Source organism: Mesoplodon mirus, assembly GCF_964341445.2.
Source record: "Mesoplodon mirus genome assembly, chromosome: 6".
Taxonomy (NCBI): domain Eukaryota; kingdom Metazoa; phylum Chordata; class Mammalia; order Artiodactyla; family Ziphiidae; genus Mesoplodon; species Mesoplodon mirus.
This window is the reverse complement of record NC_138982.1, coordinates 73,054,454-73,071,786: the sequence shown is the minus strand read 5'-3', so window position 1 is coordinate 73,071,786 and position 17,333 is coordinate 73,054,454. Positions and strand designations below refer to the sequence as shown.

At 40.7% G+C, this 17,333-nt stretch overlaps 1 protein-coding gene across 1 annotated transcript in view; it reads left to right on the top strand.

Moving 5' to 3' along the window:
* LOC309805976 (putative ATP-dependent RNA helicase DDX5) overlaps positions 1-3,675 on the top strand; it is a gene marked incomplete at its 5' end in the record, with an annotated part of 97,288 nt that extends 93,613 nt beyond the window's left edge. Inside the window, 2 exon segments of the mRNA XM_082624340.1 lie at positions 1,633-2,964; positions 2,968-3,675. Coding sequence (XP_082480466.1) covers positions 1,633-2,964; positions 2,968-3,528 — 1,893 coding nt within the window. The 3' untranslated portion in view covers positions 3,529-3,675.
* Positions 3,676-17,333: the final 13,658 nt, after the last annotated feature.

The following is a 17,333-nucleotide window of genomic DNA, read 5'->3' as shown; positions in this document are numbered from 1 at the left end:
TGTTGCCAGAATGACCTTTCTAACCCAAATCCCATCCTTGCATCTACTACATAAAACTTTCATTAGATCACTTTATCCTTGTAGCACAAAGTGCACACTTCTTAGTAGAGTGTACTGTTCCCACCTTCCTCTTTATCTTCATGTTCTCCAAAGAATCATGCTCTAGTTATGCTGAAAAAGCTATAGTTCTCTGTCACACTCTTTTACTTCATACGTCCACATGTTCTGTCCACATGTTCATAAAATGAATACAAGCATCACACCCCCAGCACTAATGCTACTAGCACCACCACTACAAGCTCTACCATCACCTTTAATCCATCAACACAGTCACCACCACCACTGCCAGCATCATGTCCACTGGTACCATCACCACCACCACCACCAGGATCACTTCCACTGCCACCACCAGCACCCATCTGGCAAAGACCCTCTTCATCTTTAAGAACTGGTTGTAAGTGTTAGCTATTCTACAATATTATCCTCTGTGCCATCAATGAACCCTTGTGTCATCAATGTCCTTTCCTAAAATGTGATCATGGAAGCTTTTGCCTCCAGATATTAATATTTCTTCCACACAATTACCTTTATTAAGAGCTGCTTTATGTCATTTGAACTAGGCCTTTAATATGATTTAAAATAATGTTTTTAGAGGAGGAACCAAGATGGCGGAGTAGAAGGACGTGCTCTCACTCCCTCTTGCGAGAACACCAGAATCACAACTAGCTGCTGGACAATCATCGACAGGAAGACACTGGAACTCACCAAAAAAGATACCCCACATCCACAGACAAAGGGGAAGCCACAATGAGATGATAGGAGGGGCGCAATCACAGTAAAATCAAATCCCATAACTGGTGGGTGGGTGACTCACAGACTGGCGAACACTTACACCACAGAAGTCCACCCACTGGAGTGAAGGTTCTGAGCCCCATGTCATGCTTCCCAACCTGGGGGTCCGGCAACGGGAGGAGGAATTCCTAGAGAATCAGATGTTGAAGCCTAGTGGGAATTGATTGCAGGACTTTGACAGGACTGGGGGAAACAGAGACTCCAAACTTGGAGGGCACACACAAAGTAGTGTGCGCATCGGGAACCAGAGGAAGGAGCAGTGACCCCAGGGGAGACTGAATCAGACCTACCTGCCAGTGTTGGAGGGTCTCGTGCAGAGGAGGGGGGGAGTGGCTCACCGTGGGGACAAGGACACTGGCAGCAGAAGTTCTGGGAAGTACTCCTTGGTATGAGCCCTCCCAGAGTCTGCTATTAGCCCCAGCAAAGAGCCCAGGTAGGCTCCAGTGTTGGGTTGCCTCAGGCAAAACAACCAACAGGGAGGGAACCCAGACCCACCCATAAGTAGTCAACTGGATTAAAATTTTACTGAGCTCTGACCATCAGAGCAACAGTCAGCTCTACCCACGACCAGTCCCTCCCATCAAGCTTCTCAATAGCCTCCTCCACCAGAGGGCAGACAGCAGAAGCAAGAAGAACTACAATTCTGCATCCTGTGGGAAAAAAACCACATTCACAGACCTCATTCATTTCCACCGGTCTTTTGTCGGCAGCAACGGTTCTTGTCATCGCCGTCCGTCCGCCGCTGCCGCCCCCGCAAGGCTTCGCCGTCGCCACTTCTAGCGACTCGCCGCGCTCGATTCTCTCCACTTCGCTTCCCGCCAACCGCTACCATTGACGCCATGTCGGGTTATTCGAGACCGCGGCCAGGATCGAGGGTTTGGTGCCCCTCGATTTGGAGGAAGTAGGGCAGGGCCCTTATCTGGAAATAAGTTTGGAAACCCTGGGGAGAAACTGGTTAAAAAGAAGTGGAATCTTGATGAGCTGCCCAAATTTGAGAAGAATTTTTATCAGGAACACCCTGATTTGGCTAGGCGTACAGCACAAGAGGTAGAGACGTACAGAAGAAGCAAGGAAATTACAGTCAGAGGTCACAACTGTCCAAAGCCAGTCCTGAATTTTTATGAAGCAAACTTCCCTGCAAACATCATGGATGTGATTGCAAGGCAGAACTTTACTGAACCCACAGCTATTCAAGCTCAGGGATGGCCAGTTGCTCTAAGTGGATTGGATATGGTTGGGGTAGCACAAACTGGATCTGGGAATACGTTGTCTTATTTGCTGCCTGCCATTGTCCACATCAATCATCAGCCATTTCTAGAGAGAGGTGATGGGCCTATTTGCTTGGTGCTGGCACCAACTTGGGAACTGGCCCAACAGGTACAGCAAGTAGCTGCTGAATACTGTAGAGCATGTCACCTGAAGTCCACTTGTATTTATGGTGGTGCTCCCAAGGGACCACAGATACGTGATTTGGAGAGAGGTGTGGAAATCTGTATTGCAACACCTGGAAGACTGATTGACTTTTTAGAATGTGGGAAAAGCAATCTAAGAAGAACCACTTACCTTGTCCTTGATGAAGCAGATAGAATGCTTGATATGGGATTCGAACCCCAAATAAGGAAGACTGTGGATCAGATAAGACCTGATAGGCAAACCCTAATGTGGAGTGCTACTTGGCCAAAAGAAGTAAGACAGCTTGCTGAAGATTTCTTGAAAGACTATATTCATATAAACATTGGTGCACTAGAACTGAGTGCAAATCACAACATTCTTCAGATTGTGGATGTGTGTCATGACGTAGAAAAGGATGAAAAGCTTATTCGTTTAATGGAAGAGATCATGAGTGAGAAGGAGAATAAAACCATTGTTTTCGTTGAAACCAAAAGAAGATGTGATGAACTCACTAGAAAAATGAGGAGAGATGGGTGGCCTGCCATGGGTATCCATGGTGACAAGAGTCAACAGGAACGTGACTGGGTTCTAAATGAATTCAAACATGGAAAGGCTCCTATTCTGATTGCTACAGATGTGGCCTCCAGAGGGCTAGATGTGGAAGATGTGAAATTTGTCATCAATTATGACTACCCTAACTCCTCAGAGGATTATATTCATTGAATTGGAAGAACTGCTCACAGTACCAAAACAGGCACAGCATACAATTTCTTTACACCTAATAACATAAAGCAAGTGAGCGACCTTATGTCTGCGCTTCGTGAAGCTAATCAAGCAATTAATCCCAAATTGCTTCAGTTGGTGGAAGACAGAGTTTCAGGTCGTTCCAGGGGTAGACGAGGCATGAAGGATGACCATCGGGACAGATACTCTGCGGGCAAATGGGGTGGATTTAATACATTTAGAGACAGGGAAAATTATGACCGAGGTTACTCTAGTCTGTTTAAGAGAGATTTGGGGGCAAAAACTCAAAATGGTGTTTACAGTGCTGCAAATTACACCAATGGGAGCTTTGGAAGTAATTTTGTGTCTGCTGGTATACAGACCAGTTTTAGGACTGGTAATCCAACAGGGACTTACCAGAATGGTTATGATAGCACTCAGCAATATGGAAGTAATGTTGCAAATATGCACAATGGTATGAACCAACAGGCATATGCATATCCTGCTACTGCAGCTGCGCCTATGATTGGTTATCCAATGCCAACAGAATATTCTCAATAAGACTTTAGAAGTATATGTAAATGTCTGTTTTCAATAATTGCTCTTTATATCATGTGTTATCAGGCAAGACAGTTATTTAAGAAACATGGGAAATGCAGAAATGACTGCAGTGCAGCAGTAATTATGGTGCACTTTTTCTCTATTTAAGTTGGATATTTCTCTACATTCCTGAAACAATTTTTAGTTTTTTTTTGTACTAGAAAATGCAGGCAGTGTTCTCACAAAAGTAAATGTACAGTGATTTGAAATACAATAAATGAAGGCAGTGCATGGCCTTCCAAAAAAACCAAACAAACAAGCCACATTCACAGAAAGACAGACAAGATGAAAAGGCAGAGGGCTATGTACCAGATGAAGGAACAAGATTAAACCCCAGAAAAACAACTAAAGGAAGTGGAGATAGGCAACCTTCCAGAAAAAGAATCCAGAATAATGATAGTGAAGATGATCCAGGACCTCAGAAAAAGAATGGAGGCAAAGATCGAAAACATGCAAGAAATGTTTAACAAAGACCTAGAAGAATTAAAGAACAAACAAATAGAGATGAACAATACAATAACTGAAATAAAACTACATGAGAAGGAATCAATAGCAGAATAACTGAGGCAGAAGAACGGGTAAGTGACCTGGAAGACAGAATGGTGGAATTCACTGCTGTGGAACAGAATAAAGAAAAAAGAATGAAAAGAAATGAAGACAGCCTAAGAGATCACTGGGAAAACATTAAATGCAGCAACATTTGCATTATAGGGGTCCCAGAAGGAGAAGAAGGAGAGAAAGGGCCCGAGAAAATATTTGAAGAGATTATAGTGGAAAACTCCCCTAACACGGGAAAGGACATAGACACCAAACTCCAGGAAGTGCAGTGAGTCCCATACAGGATTAACCAAGGAGAAACACGCCAAGACACAAAGTAATCAAATTGGCAAATATTAAAGACAAATTATTGAAAGCAGCAAGGGAAAATCAAAAAATAACATACAAGGGAACTCCCATAAGGTTAACAGCTGATTTCTCAGCAGAAACTCTACAAGCCAGAAGGAAGTGGCATGATATACTTAAAGTGATGAAAGGGAAGAATCTACAACCAAGATTACTCTGCCAGACAAGGATCTCATTCAGATTCATGGAGAAATCAAAAGCTTTACAGAAAAGCAAAGGCTAAGAGAATTCAGCACCACCAAACCAGCTCTACAACAAATGCTAAAGGAGCTTCTTCAAGTGGGAAACACAAGAGAAGAAACGTATCTACAAAACAAGCCCAAAACAATTAAGAAAATGGTCACAAGAACATACATATTGATAATCACCTTAAACGTGAATGGATTAAATTCTCCAACCAAAAGACAGGCTTGCTGAATGGATACAAAAACAAGACCCATATATATGCTGTCTACAAGATACCCACTTCAGACCTAAGGACACATACAGACTGAAAGTGAGGGGATGGAATAATATAATCCAAACAAATGGAAATCAAAAAAGAAACTGGAGTAGCAATACTCATATCAGATAAAATAGACTTTATTTATTTATTTATTTATTTATTTATTTATTTATTTATTTTTTGCGGTACGCGGGCCTCTCACTGTTGTGGCCTCTCCCATTGTGGAGCACAGGCTCCAGACGTGCAGGCTCAGCGGCCATGGCACATGGGCCCAGCTGCTCCGCGGCATGTAGAATCTTCCCGGACCGGGGCACGAACCTGTGTCCCCTGCATCGGCAGGTGGACTCTCAACCACTGCGCCACCAGGGAAGCCCAAAATAAACTTTAAAATAAGGAATATTACAAGAGACAAGGAAGGCCACAACATAATGATTGAGGGATCAATCCACAAAGAAGATATAACAATTATAAACATACATGCTCCCAAAATAGGAGCACCTTAAAACATAAGGCAACTGCTAACAGCTATAAAAGAGGAAATCGACAGTAACACAATAAGAGTGGGGGACTTTAACACGTCACTTACACCAATGGACAGATCATCCAAAATGAAAATAAATAAGGAAACAGAAGCTTTAAATGACACAATAGACCAGATGGATTCAATTGATATTTATAGGACATTCCATCCAAAAAGAGCAGATTACACTTTCTTCTCAAGTGTGCATGGAACATTCTCTAGGACAGAGCACATCTTGGGTCACAAATCAAGCCTCAGTAAGTTTAAGAAAATTGAAATCATATCAGGCATCTTTTCTAACCACAACACTATGAGATTACAAATGAATTACAGGTAAAAAAAAAAAAGTAAAAACACAAACACATGGAGGCTAAACACTATGTTACTAAATAACCAAGAGATCACTGAAGAAATCAAAGAGGAAATCAAAAAATACCTAGAGAAAAATGACAATGAAAACACGACGATCCAAAACCTATGGGATGCAGCAAAAGCAGTTCTAAGAGGGAAGTTTATAGCTATACAAGCCTACCTCAAGAAACAAGAAAAATCTCAAGTAAACAATCTAACCTTACACCTAAAGGAACTAGAGAAAGAAGAACAAACAAAACCCAAAGTTGGCAGAAGCAAAGAAATCATAAAGATCGGAGCAGAAATAAATGAAATAGAAACAAAGAAAACAATAGCAAAGATCAATAAAATGAAAAGCTGCTTCTTTGAGAAGATAAACAAAATTGATAAACCATTAGCTAGACTCATCAAGAAAAAGAGGGAGAGGACTCAAATCAATAAAATTAGAAATGAAAATGGAGAAGTTACAACAGACACCACAGACATACAAAGCACCCTAAGAGACTACCACAAGCAACTCTATGCCAATAAAATGGACAACCTGGAAGAAATGGACAAATTCTTAGAAAGGTATAACCTTCTAAGACTGAACCAGGAAGAAACAGAAAATATGAACAGACCAATCACACATAATGAAATTGAAACTGTGGTTAAAAATCTTCCAACAAACAAAAGCCCAAGACCAGATGGCTTCACAGGTGAATTCTATCAAACATTTAGAGAAAAGCTAACACCCATCCTTCTCAAACTCTTCCAAAAAATTGCAGAGGAAGGAACACTCCCAAACTCATTCTATGAGGCCACCATCACCCTGATGCCAAAACCAGACAAAGACACTACAAATGAAGAAAATTATAGACCAAAATCACTGATGAATATAGATGCAAAAGTCCTCAACAAAATACTAGCAAACAGAATCCAACAACACACTAAAAGGATCATACACCATGATCAAGTGGGATTTATCCCAGGGATGCAAGGATTCTTCAATATACACAAATCATTCAATGTGATACACCATCTTAACAAATTGAAGAATAAAAACCATATGTTCATCTCAATAGATGCAGAAAAACCTTTTGACAAAATTCCACACCCATTTATGATAAAAACTCTCCAGAAAGTGGGCATAAAGGGAACCTACATCAACATAATAAAGGTCATATACAACAAACCCACAGCAAACATCATTCTCAATGGTGAAAAACTGAAAGCATTTCCTCTAAGATCAGGAGCGAGACAAGGATGTCGACTTTCACCACTATTATTCAACATAGTTTTGAAAGTCCTAGCCATGGCAATCAGAGAATAAACAGAAATAAAAGGAATACAAATTGGAAAAGAAGAAGTAAACCTGTTACTCTTTGCAGATGACATGATACTATACATAGAGAATAATAAAAATGCCACCAGAAAACTACTAGAGCTAATCAATGAATCTGGTAAAGTTGCAGGATACAAAATTAATGCACAGAAATCTCTTGCATTCCTATACACTAATGATGAAAAATCTCAAAGAGGTAATATGGAAACACTCCCATTTACCACTGCAACAAAAAGAATAAAATACCTAGGAATAAACCTACCTAGCGAGACAAAAGACCTGTATGCAGAAAACTATAACATACTAATGAAAGAAATTAAAGATGATACCAACAGATGGAGAGACATCCCATGTTGTTGGATTGGAAGAATCAATACTGTGAAAATGACTATACTATCCAAAGCAATCTACAGATTCAATGCATTCCCTATCAAATTACCAATGGCATTTTTTACAGAACTAGTGCAAATCAGCTTAAAATTTGTATGGAGACACAAATGACCCCGAATAGCCAAAGCAGTCTTGAAGCAAAAAAATGGAGCTGGAGGAATCAGACTCCCTGACTTCAGACTATACTACAAAGCTACAGTAATCAAGACAATATGGTACTGGCACAAAAACAGAAACATAGATCAATGGAACAAGATAGAAAGCTCAGAGATAAACCCATGCACCTATGGTCAACTAATCTATGACAAAGGAGGCAAAGATATACAATGGAGAAAAGACAGTATCTTCAATAAGTGGTGCTGGGAAAACTGAAAAGCTACATGTAAAAGAATGAAAATAGAACACTCCCTAACACCATACCCAAAAATAAACTCAAAATGGATTCAAGACCTAAATGTAAGACCAGACACTATAAAACTCTTAGAGGAAAACTTTGGAAGAACACTCTTTGACATAAATCACAGCAAGATCTTTTTTGACCCACCTCCTAGAGTAATGGAAATAAAAACAAAAATAAACAAATGGGACCTAATGAAACTTCAAAGCTTTTGCACAGCAAAGGAAACCATAAACAAGATGAAAAGACAACCCTCAGAATGGGAGAAAATATTTGCAAATAAATCAACGGACAAAGGATTAATCTCCAAAATATATAAACAGCTCAGGCAGCTCAATATTAGAGAAACAAGCAACCCAATCCAAAACCTGACAGAAGACCTAAATAGACATTTCTCCAAAGAAGACATACAGATGTCCAAGAAGCACATGAAAAACTGCTCAACACCACTAATTATTAGATAAGTGAAAATCAAAACTACCATGAGGCATCACCTCACGCCGGTCAGAATGGCCATCATCAAAAAATCTACAAACAATAAATGCTGGAGACGGTGTGGAGAAAAGGAAACCCTCTTGCACTGTTGGTGGGAATGTAAATTGATACAGCCACTATGGAGAACAGTATGGAGGTTCCTTAAAAAACTAAAAATAGAATTACCATACCACCCAGCAATCCCACTTCTGGGCATATACCCTGAGGAAACCATAATTCAAAAAATGTCATGTACCAAAATGTCCATTGCAGCTCTATTTACAATAGCCAGGACATGGAAGCAACCTAAGTGTCTATCAACAGATGAATGGATAAAGAAGATGTGGCACATATATACAATGGAATATTATACAGCCATAAAAAGAAATGAAATTGAGTTATTTGTAGTGAGGTGGATGGACCTAGAGTCTGTCATACAGAGTGAAGTAAGTCAGAAAGAGAAAAACAAATACTGCATGCTAACACATATATATGGAATCTAAGAAAAAAAAAAGGTCATGAAGAAGCTACGGGTAAGACAGGAATAAAGACACAGACCTACTAGAGAATGGACTTGAGGGTATGGAGAGGGGGAAGGTTAAGCTGTGACAAAGTGAGAGAGTGGCATGGACATATATACACTACCAAACATAAAATAGATAGCAAGTGGGAAGCAGCCACATAGAACAGGGAGATCAGCTTGGTGGTTTGTGACCACCTAGAGGGGTGGGATAGGGAGGGTGGGAGGAAGGGAGGTGCAAGAGGGAAGAGTTATGGGAACATATGTATATGTATAACTGATTCACTTTGTTATAAAGTAGAAACTAACACACCATTGTAAAGCAATTATACTCCAATAAAGATATTTTAAAAAAGACACATGCATCCCAATGTTCATTGCAGCACTATTTACAATAGCTAGGTCATGGAAACAACCTAAATGCCCATTGACAGACGAATGGATAAAGAAGATGTGGTACATATATACAATGGAATATTACTCAGCCATAAAAAGGAACAAAATTGAGTCATTTGTTGAGATGTGGATGGATCTAGAGACTGTCATACAGAGTGAAGTAAGTCAGAAAGAGAAAAACCAATATCGTATATCAACACATGTATGTGGAACCTAGAAAAATGGTACAGATGAACCAGTTTGCAGAGCAGAAGTTGAGACACAGATGTAGAGAACAAACGTATGGACACCAAGGTGAGAAAACCGCGGTGGGGTGAGGATGGTGGTGTGCTAATTGGGGGATTGGGATTGACATGTATACACTGATGTGTATAAAATTGATGACTAATAAGAACCTGCAGTATAAACGAACAAACAAAAATAAACAACTAATATTAAACTTTCTTTGGGTTATTTCTATGGAAATATGTTAATATAAATGTTTCATATATTACATGAAATTTCTAAAAATCTTATATGTTCTTGTATAATGTTATAAGTCATAATTCTAGTTATTACTTTAAAATATATATCTCAGAAGTAACTAAATTTCCTTGTCAATTGCTTTATTATGAACTTTCATCAAATCTTTAACCGTGTTCATTTTTAAGTCTTTTGTCATTATAGACAGTTCTGGGTGTACTGTGATGCTTTTGCAAAAATGTTCCTGTAAAAGGGTTTCATCTTCAAGGAATTCATGGAAAAGACTCTGACAAGTACAGGTTTCTGGTAACTGACTATACTGCTGAACCGAATGAATAAGCATTTTCAGAACTCTAATGCAAAACTGATGAATTCATAAAAGTGCTAACAAAAGATCAAGATGAAAAAAAATTAATTATGTGAGACTGAGTGAATTGATGAGGATGATTATAATTTTTAGGACTTTCTGTTTGAATAAAAAAAATCCCACAAGGACTCAGAGGCAAAAAATATACAAATCAATATTCACTGCAAAGTAAAGGAGCTGTTACAGTGGAGGATTACTGGACTAAATGTCAATATTATGACATAGTATGAGTGTGTTTTGTGTTTGGTAATTGCAATCATTGTTGCCTTTGTTGTGGTCATCTATTTACAATGCTTGTTGTCAGTTTATTTATCTCTTGTAAAAATAAAATACTGTGTGTGTGTGAAAAAAAATAAAAATAAAATAATGTTTTTAGATAGTATAAATAATAGAAAATATAGTTTTCATGCCTTTGATGTAATAATTATGAATAATTATGATAGATTTACTATCCTTTAAGTAATAATTTTAAACTATGCTGTTTGAGAGTCTTTCTGTGTTGGAATTATTTAGTTATATTTAAACCTGGTCTTTCCTCTATTTTGTGTACTAATATTTAGACTACATCATTGTTTAAGGAGGTTACATTTACATATACACATATACATATGTGTGTATATATACAACTTCCTTAAATAATGATGTAGTCATATAAATATACACACACACGCACAGGTGTGTGTGTTTGTGGTCTTTTAGATTTAACTGGTATAAGTGTGACATCCTTACGCAGATGAGGGAAGATGGGATTCTGTGCATAAGCAGTGTTACAGACAGAAGGTTTTGTCCCCTAAAATTCATGCGTTGAAACCCTAACCTCCCAATGTGACTGTATTTGGAGATAAGGCCAGTGAGGTGACAAAGGTTAAATGAGGTCATAAGGGTGGGGACCCAATCCGATAGAACTGGGGCACATATAAGAGGAAGAGACCCTAGAGTTCTTCTCCCTGCCATGTGAGGACACAGCTGGCCAGGAAAAGAGCTCACCAGGAACCAAATTGTCCAGCACCTTGATCTCAGACTTCCTGGCCTCTAAAACTGTGAGGGATAATTTTTTTTTTAATCCAAAAAAAAAAAAAGATTTAACTATTTATAGAGATTTTTTTTTCTAGCCTTCTTGGTTAGAGGTGAAAAACCAAAAGCAATGTGTAGGTGGATGCTCATGTGGCATGGCACTCTCAATTCTATGCCAAGGGGGAGAAAAGTTGTAAAACCCATGAGATACAGTTTCTATTTTTTGAAGCTAAATCTGCAACTTAAGTGTTGAAAAATTTATTCTTTCATCCATTCATGCAAGTAGTATTTGTACAGTGCCTTTCTGTGCCAGGCACTGAGCATCAATGGTAAACAAGACTGACCCAATCCTTATCCTCAGTGTAGATTCCATTCTATCAGGGCAAATGGATTTTTTTTTAAGTTAAACAAAATAATTACAACTTATGTTGAGTACTGTGAAGAAAAGAGGCAGAAAGATAATTCAGGGAGGCCTGTCTGTGAATTGAAAGATGAGAAGGAAATTAGCTAAGCAAAGAAAGGAGGTTAAGGGCATTGTAGGCAAAGGGTACAGTATATACAAAGGTCCTGAGGCAGAACAGGGCTTGGCATGTTTGAAGAACTCGGAAGAAACAAAAGCAGAACACAGTAAGATGACAAGGCTCAAAAATCTAGGCATGCCCTGGATCTGGCAGAAGATTCTACGCCATGGTTGGGAGTTTGTATTTGATGACATGGCCCCAGGATTAAAAGGTTTTCAGTGGTGGGGGGGAACATGACCTGATTGATGTTTCCAGATATCCTAGCTTTTGTGAGGAGGCAGTGCTGTTGAGGGGAAAGAGTAAAGCAGGGACAGCAGTTAGGTGACCCAGACAACAGATGCTGGAGGTCTGGCCCACATGGTGCCCATGGAGATAGAGAGGGCAGTAAGGAACTTCTCTGACTTGCCACAAACCCTCAGAACTGTCCTGCCAGCGAAGTGCTGGTATCAGCACAGATGAGTGGCTTCTGTTAACTCATCTAGTCAACTGAGAGCTGAGGCCAGATGGAATCCTACAACTGTCTAATTCTCAAGCACAGCTTTTTCTGTTGTACTGCCAGCTTCTTACTGCCTTTGGAGGGCTGCCTGCCCGGAACAATTTTCCTGCTCCTGATTAGAGGCTGAGATACCACAGTTATTGTCAGTAGGAGGATATCCTTTCCCTTTTTTCCTTTCTTAGAACATAGGTTCCCATCCTAGGGTACCTGTGACCATTCAGCTGGCAGATAAGGATCAGGAGAAGGTCCCCCAGATTCCCTCCAGGCTTAGCCACGATGCCTGTCCCCTCTGCCCCCTGCCCTCAGTCAAATACCCCAAACACCACCATACTGAGGGTTCAAGCTTCAAGCTATGAATTTTTCAGGGGGACACAATTCAATGCATAACACCACGTGATGTTTCAAATCTTCTCTTTCTCAATTTATATTATTCCGTGATTCTGGTTTGTTTCCACATTTCCACTACCGAGGAGGACTGGCAGTATCAGTGAGGCTCTGCTTGGTACATTTAGTTAGGCTTCAGTAAGAGACAGGATTTCATAACCTCACAAAACAAGTACCACAATCAATTCAGAGATGAGGGGAGATATCAGAGGCCCAGAACAGGTTAATTTACTCCTTCTGTATTTCATATGGCTGAAATTTATGCTGTCTGCTGAGAGGCGCATGGAATATCTGCAAGAAATTTAGGTTTCTCATGTGTTGTTTCACACTTCTCAAATAATGAAGTGGATGTAAGAATTCAGTCTTCAGATCTCATTACCAAAACTGGCAGTGAGTGGGGTGGAGCAGCTCTGGAGTTCTTGCCTGTCTACGGTGGGTACAGTGATTAGCACCTGGGTTCTAGCCCTGCTTCTGCAACATATTAGTTGTGGGACTTTGGCAAGTCACTTCACTCTTCTGAGGTTGCTTCTTGATTTGCAAACAGGGATAATAAAACATCCTCTGAGCACCTGACCAGATTACTGAAAAGGGCCAATACCAATGAGGCAACTTAAAATGGTGATGCTGTTATGGTCACACCTGAAATGTAACCCTCTAGAAATGGTTTAAGGTCTTGGTTTCCCAGAATTACCATAAAATCAGCATTCCAGAGCTGGTTAGTAGAAGTAACCAATCTTTTCCACTGGCCTTGTGCATGTGGTTGCTCCCAGTACTTCTTTAACAGATCCTAAATATGATGAGAAGGGATAAAGTGTGTCCCTAAAATCAGAGCTCTGCTCTAAACACAGTCACTTATCTCAAATGTCACTTAGGAGACTGTTGTCAAGAACTTCATTTAGCCTTTTTCTCTTCAAAGCAAAAGGTTCTTAAAGGATTGACTCTTTAACAGTAGCAAAACAAGCCACTGCTTTGCCTCTTCTAAAAGTTTAGGGTACTTGGACAGGCATGAAGAGAGGAAAAGTTATTAACTTAGACTTTTCCTCTTCCTGTGACTCCAGCTGCCTTGTCTCTTAACCAAACACACCTAAGTAAGCAGTGCACCAAAAATTAGGTAACCAGTCCTAGAAAGGGGATCTTTAACAGGTAGGCAGATACAACCAGTTTAGAAAAACTAGCTGGTATGCGGCAGTAAATCCTGTGTACATACATAGTAGTGAAGCTTTGAAATGAAACCTGAGATGTCAGCCAAACCTGCAGATAGCTTGCCTGGCTCAGGAGCAAGTGGGCTGCTTGGCAGAGAAGGGGAAAGGAGGGCTGCAAGAGGGAGTGATGGGCTGTGTGGGAACCTCAGGATGTGGCAAGGAAGGGAAAAGGTGGCCAAGGTCCCACTCTGGGTAGCCAGAGCATCTAATTCAAAAACAAAACAAACAAATCTTAAGAAAGGTCTAAGATAGTCATCAAGCTGTTTAAAGTTTCATAAGGAAATTCCACTAACAGCTGAGTCATTCCAGAAGTCCAGACTCAGTCTCCAGCCCAGCTCAGGGCCTTTCTGAACACTAGACAATCATTATGGGCTTGTGTTGCCCTAAAATTAATATGTTGAAGTCCTAACCCCCCAGTACCTTAGAATGTGGCCATATTTGGAGATTAGGCCTTTAAAGTAGTAATTACAGTTAAATGAAGTTTTGAGGATGGAGTTCTAATCCAATAGGACTGGTGTCCTTATAAGGAGAGGAGGAGACACCAGGGATGCACACACAGAGGAAAGACCACTCGAGGACACAGCAAGGACACAGCCATCTGTAAGCCAAGGAGAGAAGCCCCAGGAGAAGTCAAACCTGCTAATACCTTGATCTTGGACTTCTAGTCTCCAGAACTGTGAGAAATCAATTTCTGTTGTTTAAACCAGCAGTCCCCAACCTTTTTGGCACCAGGGACCGGTTTTGTGGAAAATAATTTTTCTACGGCAGGCAGTCGGGGAGGGTGGATGGTTCAGGCAGTAATGCGAGTGATGGGGAGCGATGGGGAGCAATAGGGAGCGGTGGGGAGTGGTGGGGAGTGGTGGGGAGCGGTGGGGAGAGATGGGGAGCAGTGGGGAGCAATGGGGAGCAATGGGGAGCGGCAGAGGAAGCTTCGCTCGCTCGCCTGCCACTCACCTCCTGCTTGTGGCCCAGTTCCTAACAGGCCGTGGACCAGTATTGGTCCGTGGCCTGGGGGTTGGGGACCCCTGGGTTAAACCACCCAGTATGGTGTTTTGTTATGGCAGTTCTAGTTCTAAGTGTAGTGGGAACTAATTGCAATCCAAAAAACCATTAGTACTTTATTTTTTAATAGCTCAATTTACAAGGATTTCAGAATCTGAACCCCCATATTCGTTCTACCCTGGCAGGGAAGAATCAAACCACAGTTAGTCAGGGCATAGAGAAGAGGAGGCAAAGGCCCTACCTGGCCCTTGAGTGTTATGACATTCTTTGTCCACATTAGTCCTTCAGGTGGGAATCTCTATAAGGCTGCAATGGTCCCATTGGCCTAGATGCACCATTACATGTTTTTGTTTTCTGGAGTCACACCACCTCCCCTTGACACCTGACAGAAAGCAAGACCTGGGACCCTACTCTTATACAGCATACAGAGGATGCTCTCTCTAGTATAACAGGAAGTTCAGCTTCACTATCAACTTTTTTCTGTCTATAACTACAAATATCATTCACTGGGGTAAAATCAGCAGATGGGCCTGATACCCTGAGAAATGGGCTATCATCCTTCCATACCCTAATTATAGCTATAGGCTGGAGTGGTTTAACCTTGCTATTGACAAGCCAGTAGCACTGGCATCACTTGGGAGCCTGTGAGAACTTCAAGATCAGGTCCCAACCTAGAATCAGAAACTACATTTTAACCATATCCCCAGGGGATTTTAAAATCCATATTAAAATTTGAATAGCAGCAATATTGCACAGTGATTCTCAAATTTTAGCAGGCATCAGAATCATCTGGAGGGCTTGGTGAGGTACACATGCCTCGACTGCACCTCCAGACTCTGACTGTATGGCTGGGGTGGGGCCTGAGGATTTGCATTTTTAACAATCTACCAGGTGATGACGATGCTGCCAGTTTGGGGACCACGATTTGAGTAGAACTGGTATAGAACATATAAAGATACAGTAATGTTTTATAAGTTAAGAGACCTCAAATAAATTTTTCTGACTATTTCGTTATTAGTTGAGACAAGCCTGTCATACATAACATTTGTGGAGTTCAGGGCAAGGGTACAAAAAACACCCATGTACCATTTGTATAAATATTTAACAGTTATAAATCAGGATGAAAGAAAAATGATTTAAAAATATTCTGTCCTCTATCTTGACAGATAACTTTGCATGATGATGTGGAAGATCAGGTTCAAAGGTAAAATTCTCAGGATCCTCAGAATTCCATGCCTATCCTCATCCCAGCCTACCTACTTTCTCCTCCTAGTCTCGCCCCCTTCGTCAACCTGGGAAAAGACTCAAGAAGTGGGCTCAGGGCCTTTGGACAAGGAATTCCAGCATCTCAGGAATTCAGAGGAATGGGCTCAGAAGGGACACACAGACTCCAGGGTGTCATATCACCTGACCTCAGGGACTCGTTGCCTAATGGGGAGGAGGGAGGCCAGAGAAGGACCAAAATGCACAAAACAAAAGCACAGAACACAGAACAGGACTCAACATGGTCAAATCTAAGTGTAATACAGATTAGAAGGTTTGAGGCAGCCTATGGTTTCCTGATAATATTCTTAGAGTCATAAAACTATTTAGTGCCACCTAGGAAGTCTGCAAGATAAAATATAACAGTTGACCTACTAAGTTCTGTGACTCTCAGTGTGGTCCCCAGACCAGCAGCATTGCTATGGACTGAATGTTATTGAATGTTTCTGTCCCTCCAAAATTCATATGTTGAATTACTGTGAACAAAATGTTGGTAGAAATATGCACAGTAAAGGCCATGCTGGTGATAGACAGAAATGAGGAAAGGATTATTGGGAAATGGACAAGAGATGATCCTTCTTATAAAGTGGCAAAGAAGTTGGCTCAACTGTGTTCTAGTGTTTTGTGGAAGACTGAACTTGTGAATGATGAAATTAGATATTTGGCTGAGATTTCTAAGCAGAGTGTTGAAGGAATGGCTTGGTTCCTCCTGACTGTTTTTAGTAAAATGTGAGGGCAGAGATTAATTGAGGAAGGAACTGTTAAGCAAAAAGGAACCAGAACTTGGAGATTTTGAAAATTCTCAGCCAATCCATTTTGCAAAAAATGTGAATGCTTGTTCTGAAAAGAACACTGAACAATCATTTAATAAAGAGATCATGTTGCAGTTCATGGACTTTATCAGTCATCTCTGAAGAAATCAGGAACAGAGGTGGGATTACACTGGCAGAAACACTGTCAGCTGGGATTAAAAGGGCAATGGAAAAAAAATGGGACAGAATGAAAGATGGTCACACCTCTGGGATTCTATAGGACTGAACAATAGGCATAGAGCTATCCAGCTGCAAACATGTTTTATTTTTCAAGAACAGAGAAAAATAACCCTGAATGTAATTCGGAAATCATCAGGCTACCACCCCCACCATAGACCCAAGGTCAAGCTGCTTATTCCTTGGCTTCAAAGGGTGGGGCACTCTCAGAGAGATGTAGGGGTGGTGCCCTCTGAAGCCAAAGGGGTGATGACACCACTGAGCCATGCGGGTGACACTGCCACCCCAGTCAACCTAGAAGGCAGAGCATCAAACAAAAGAGGATATTCTTGAGTCTTAAAAGCTC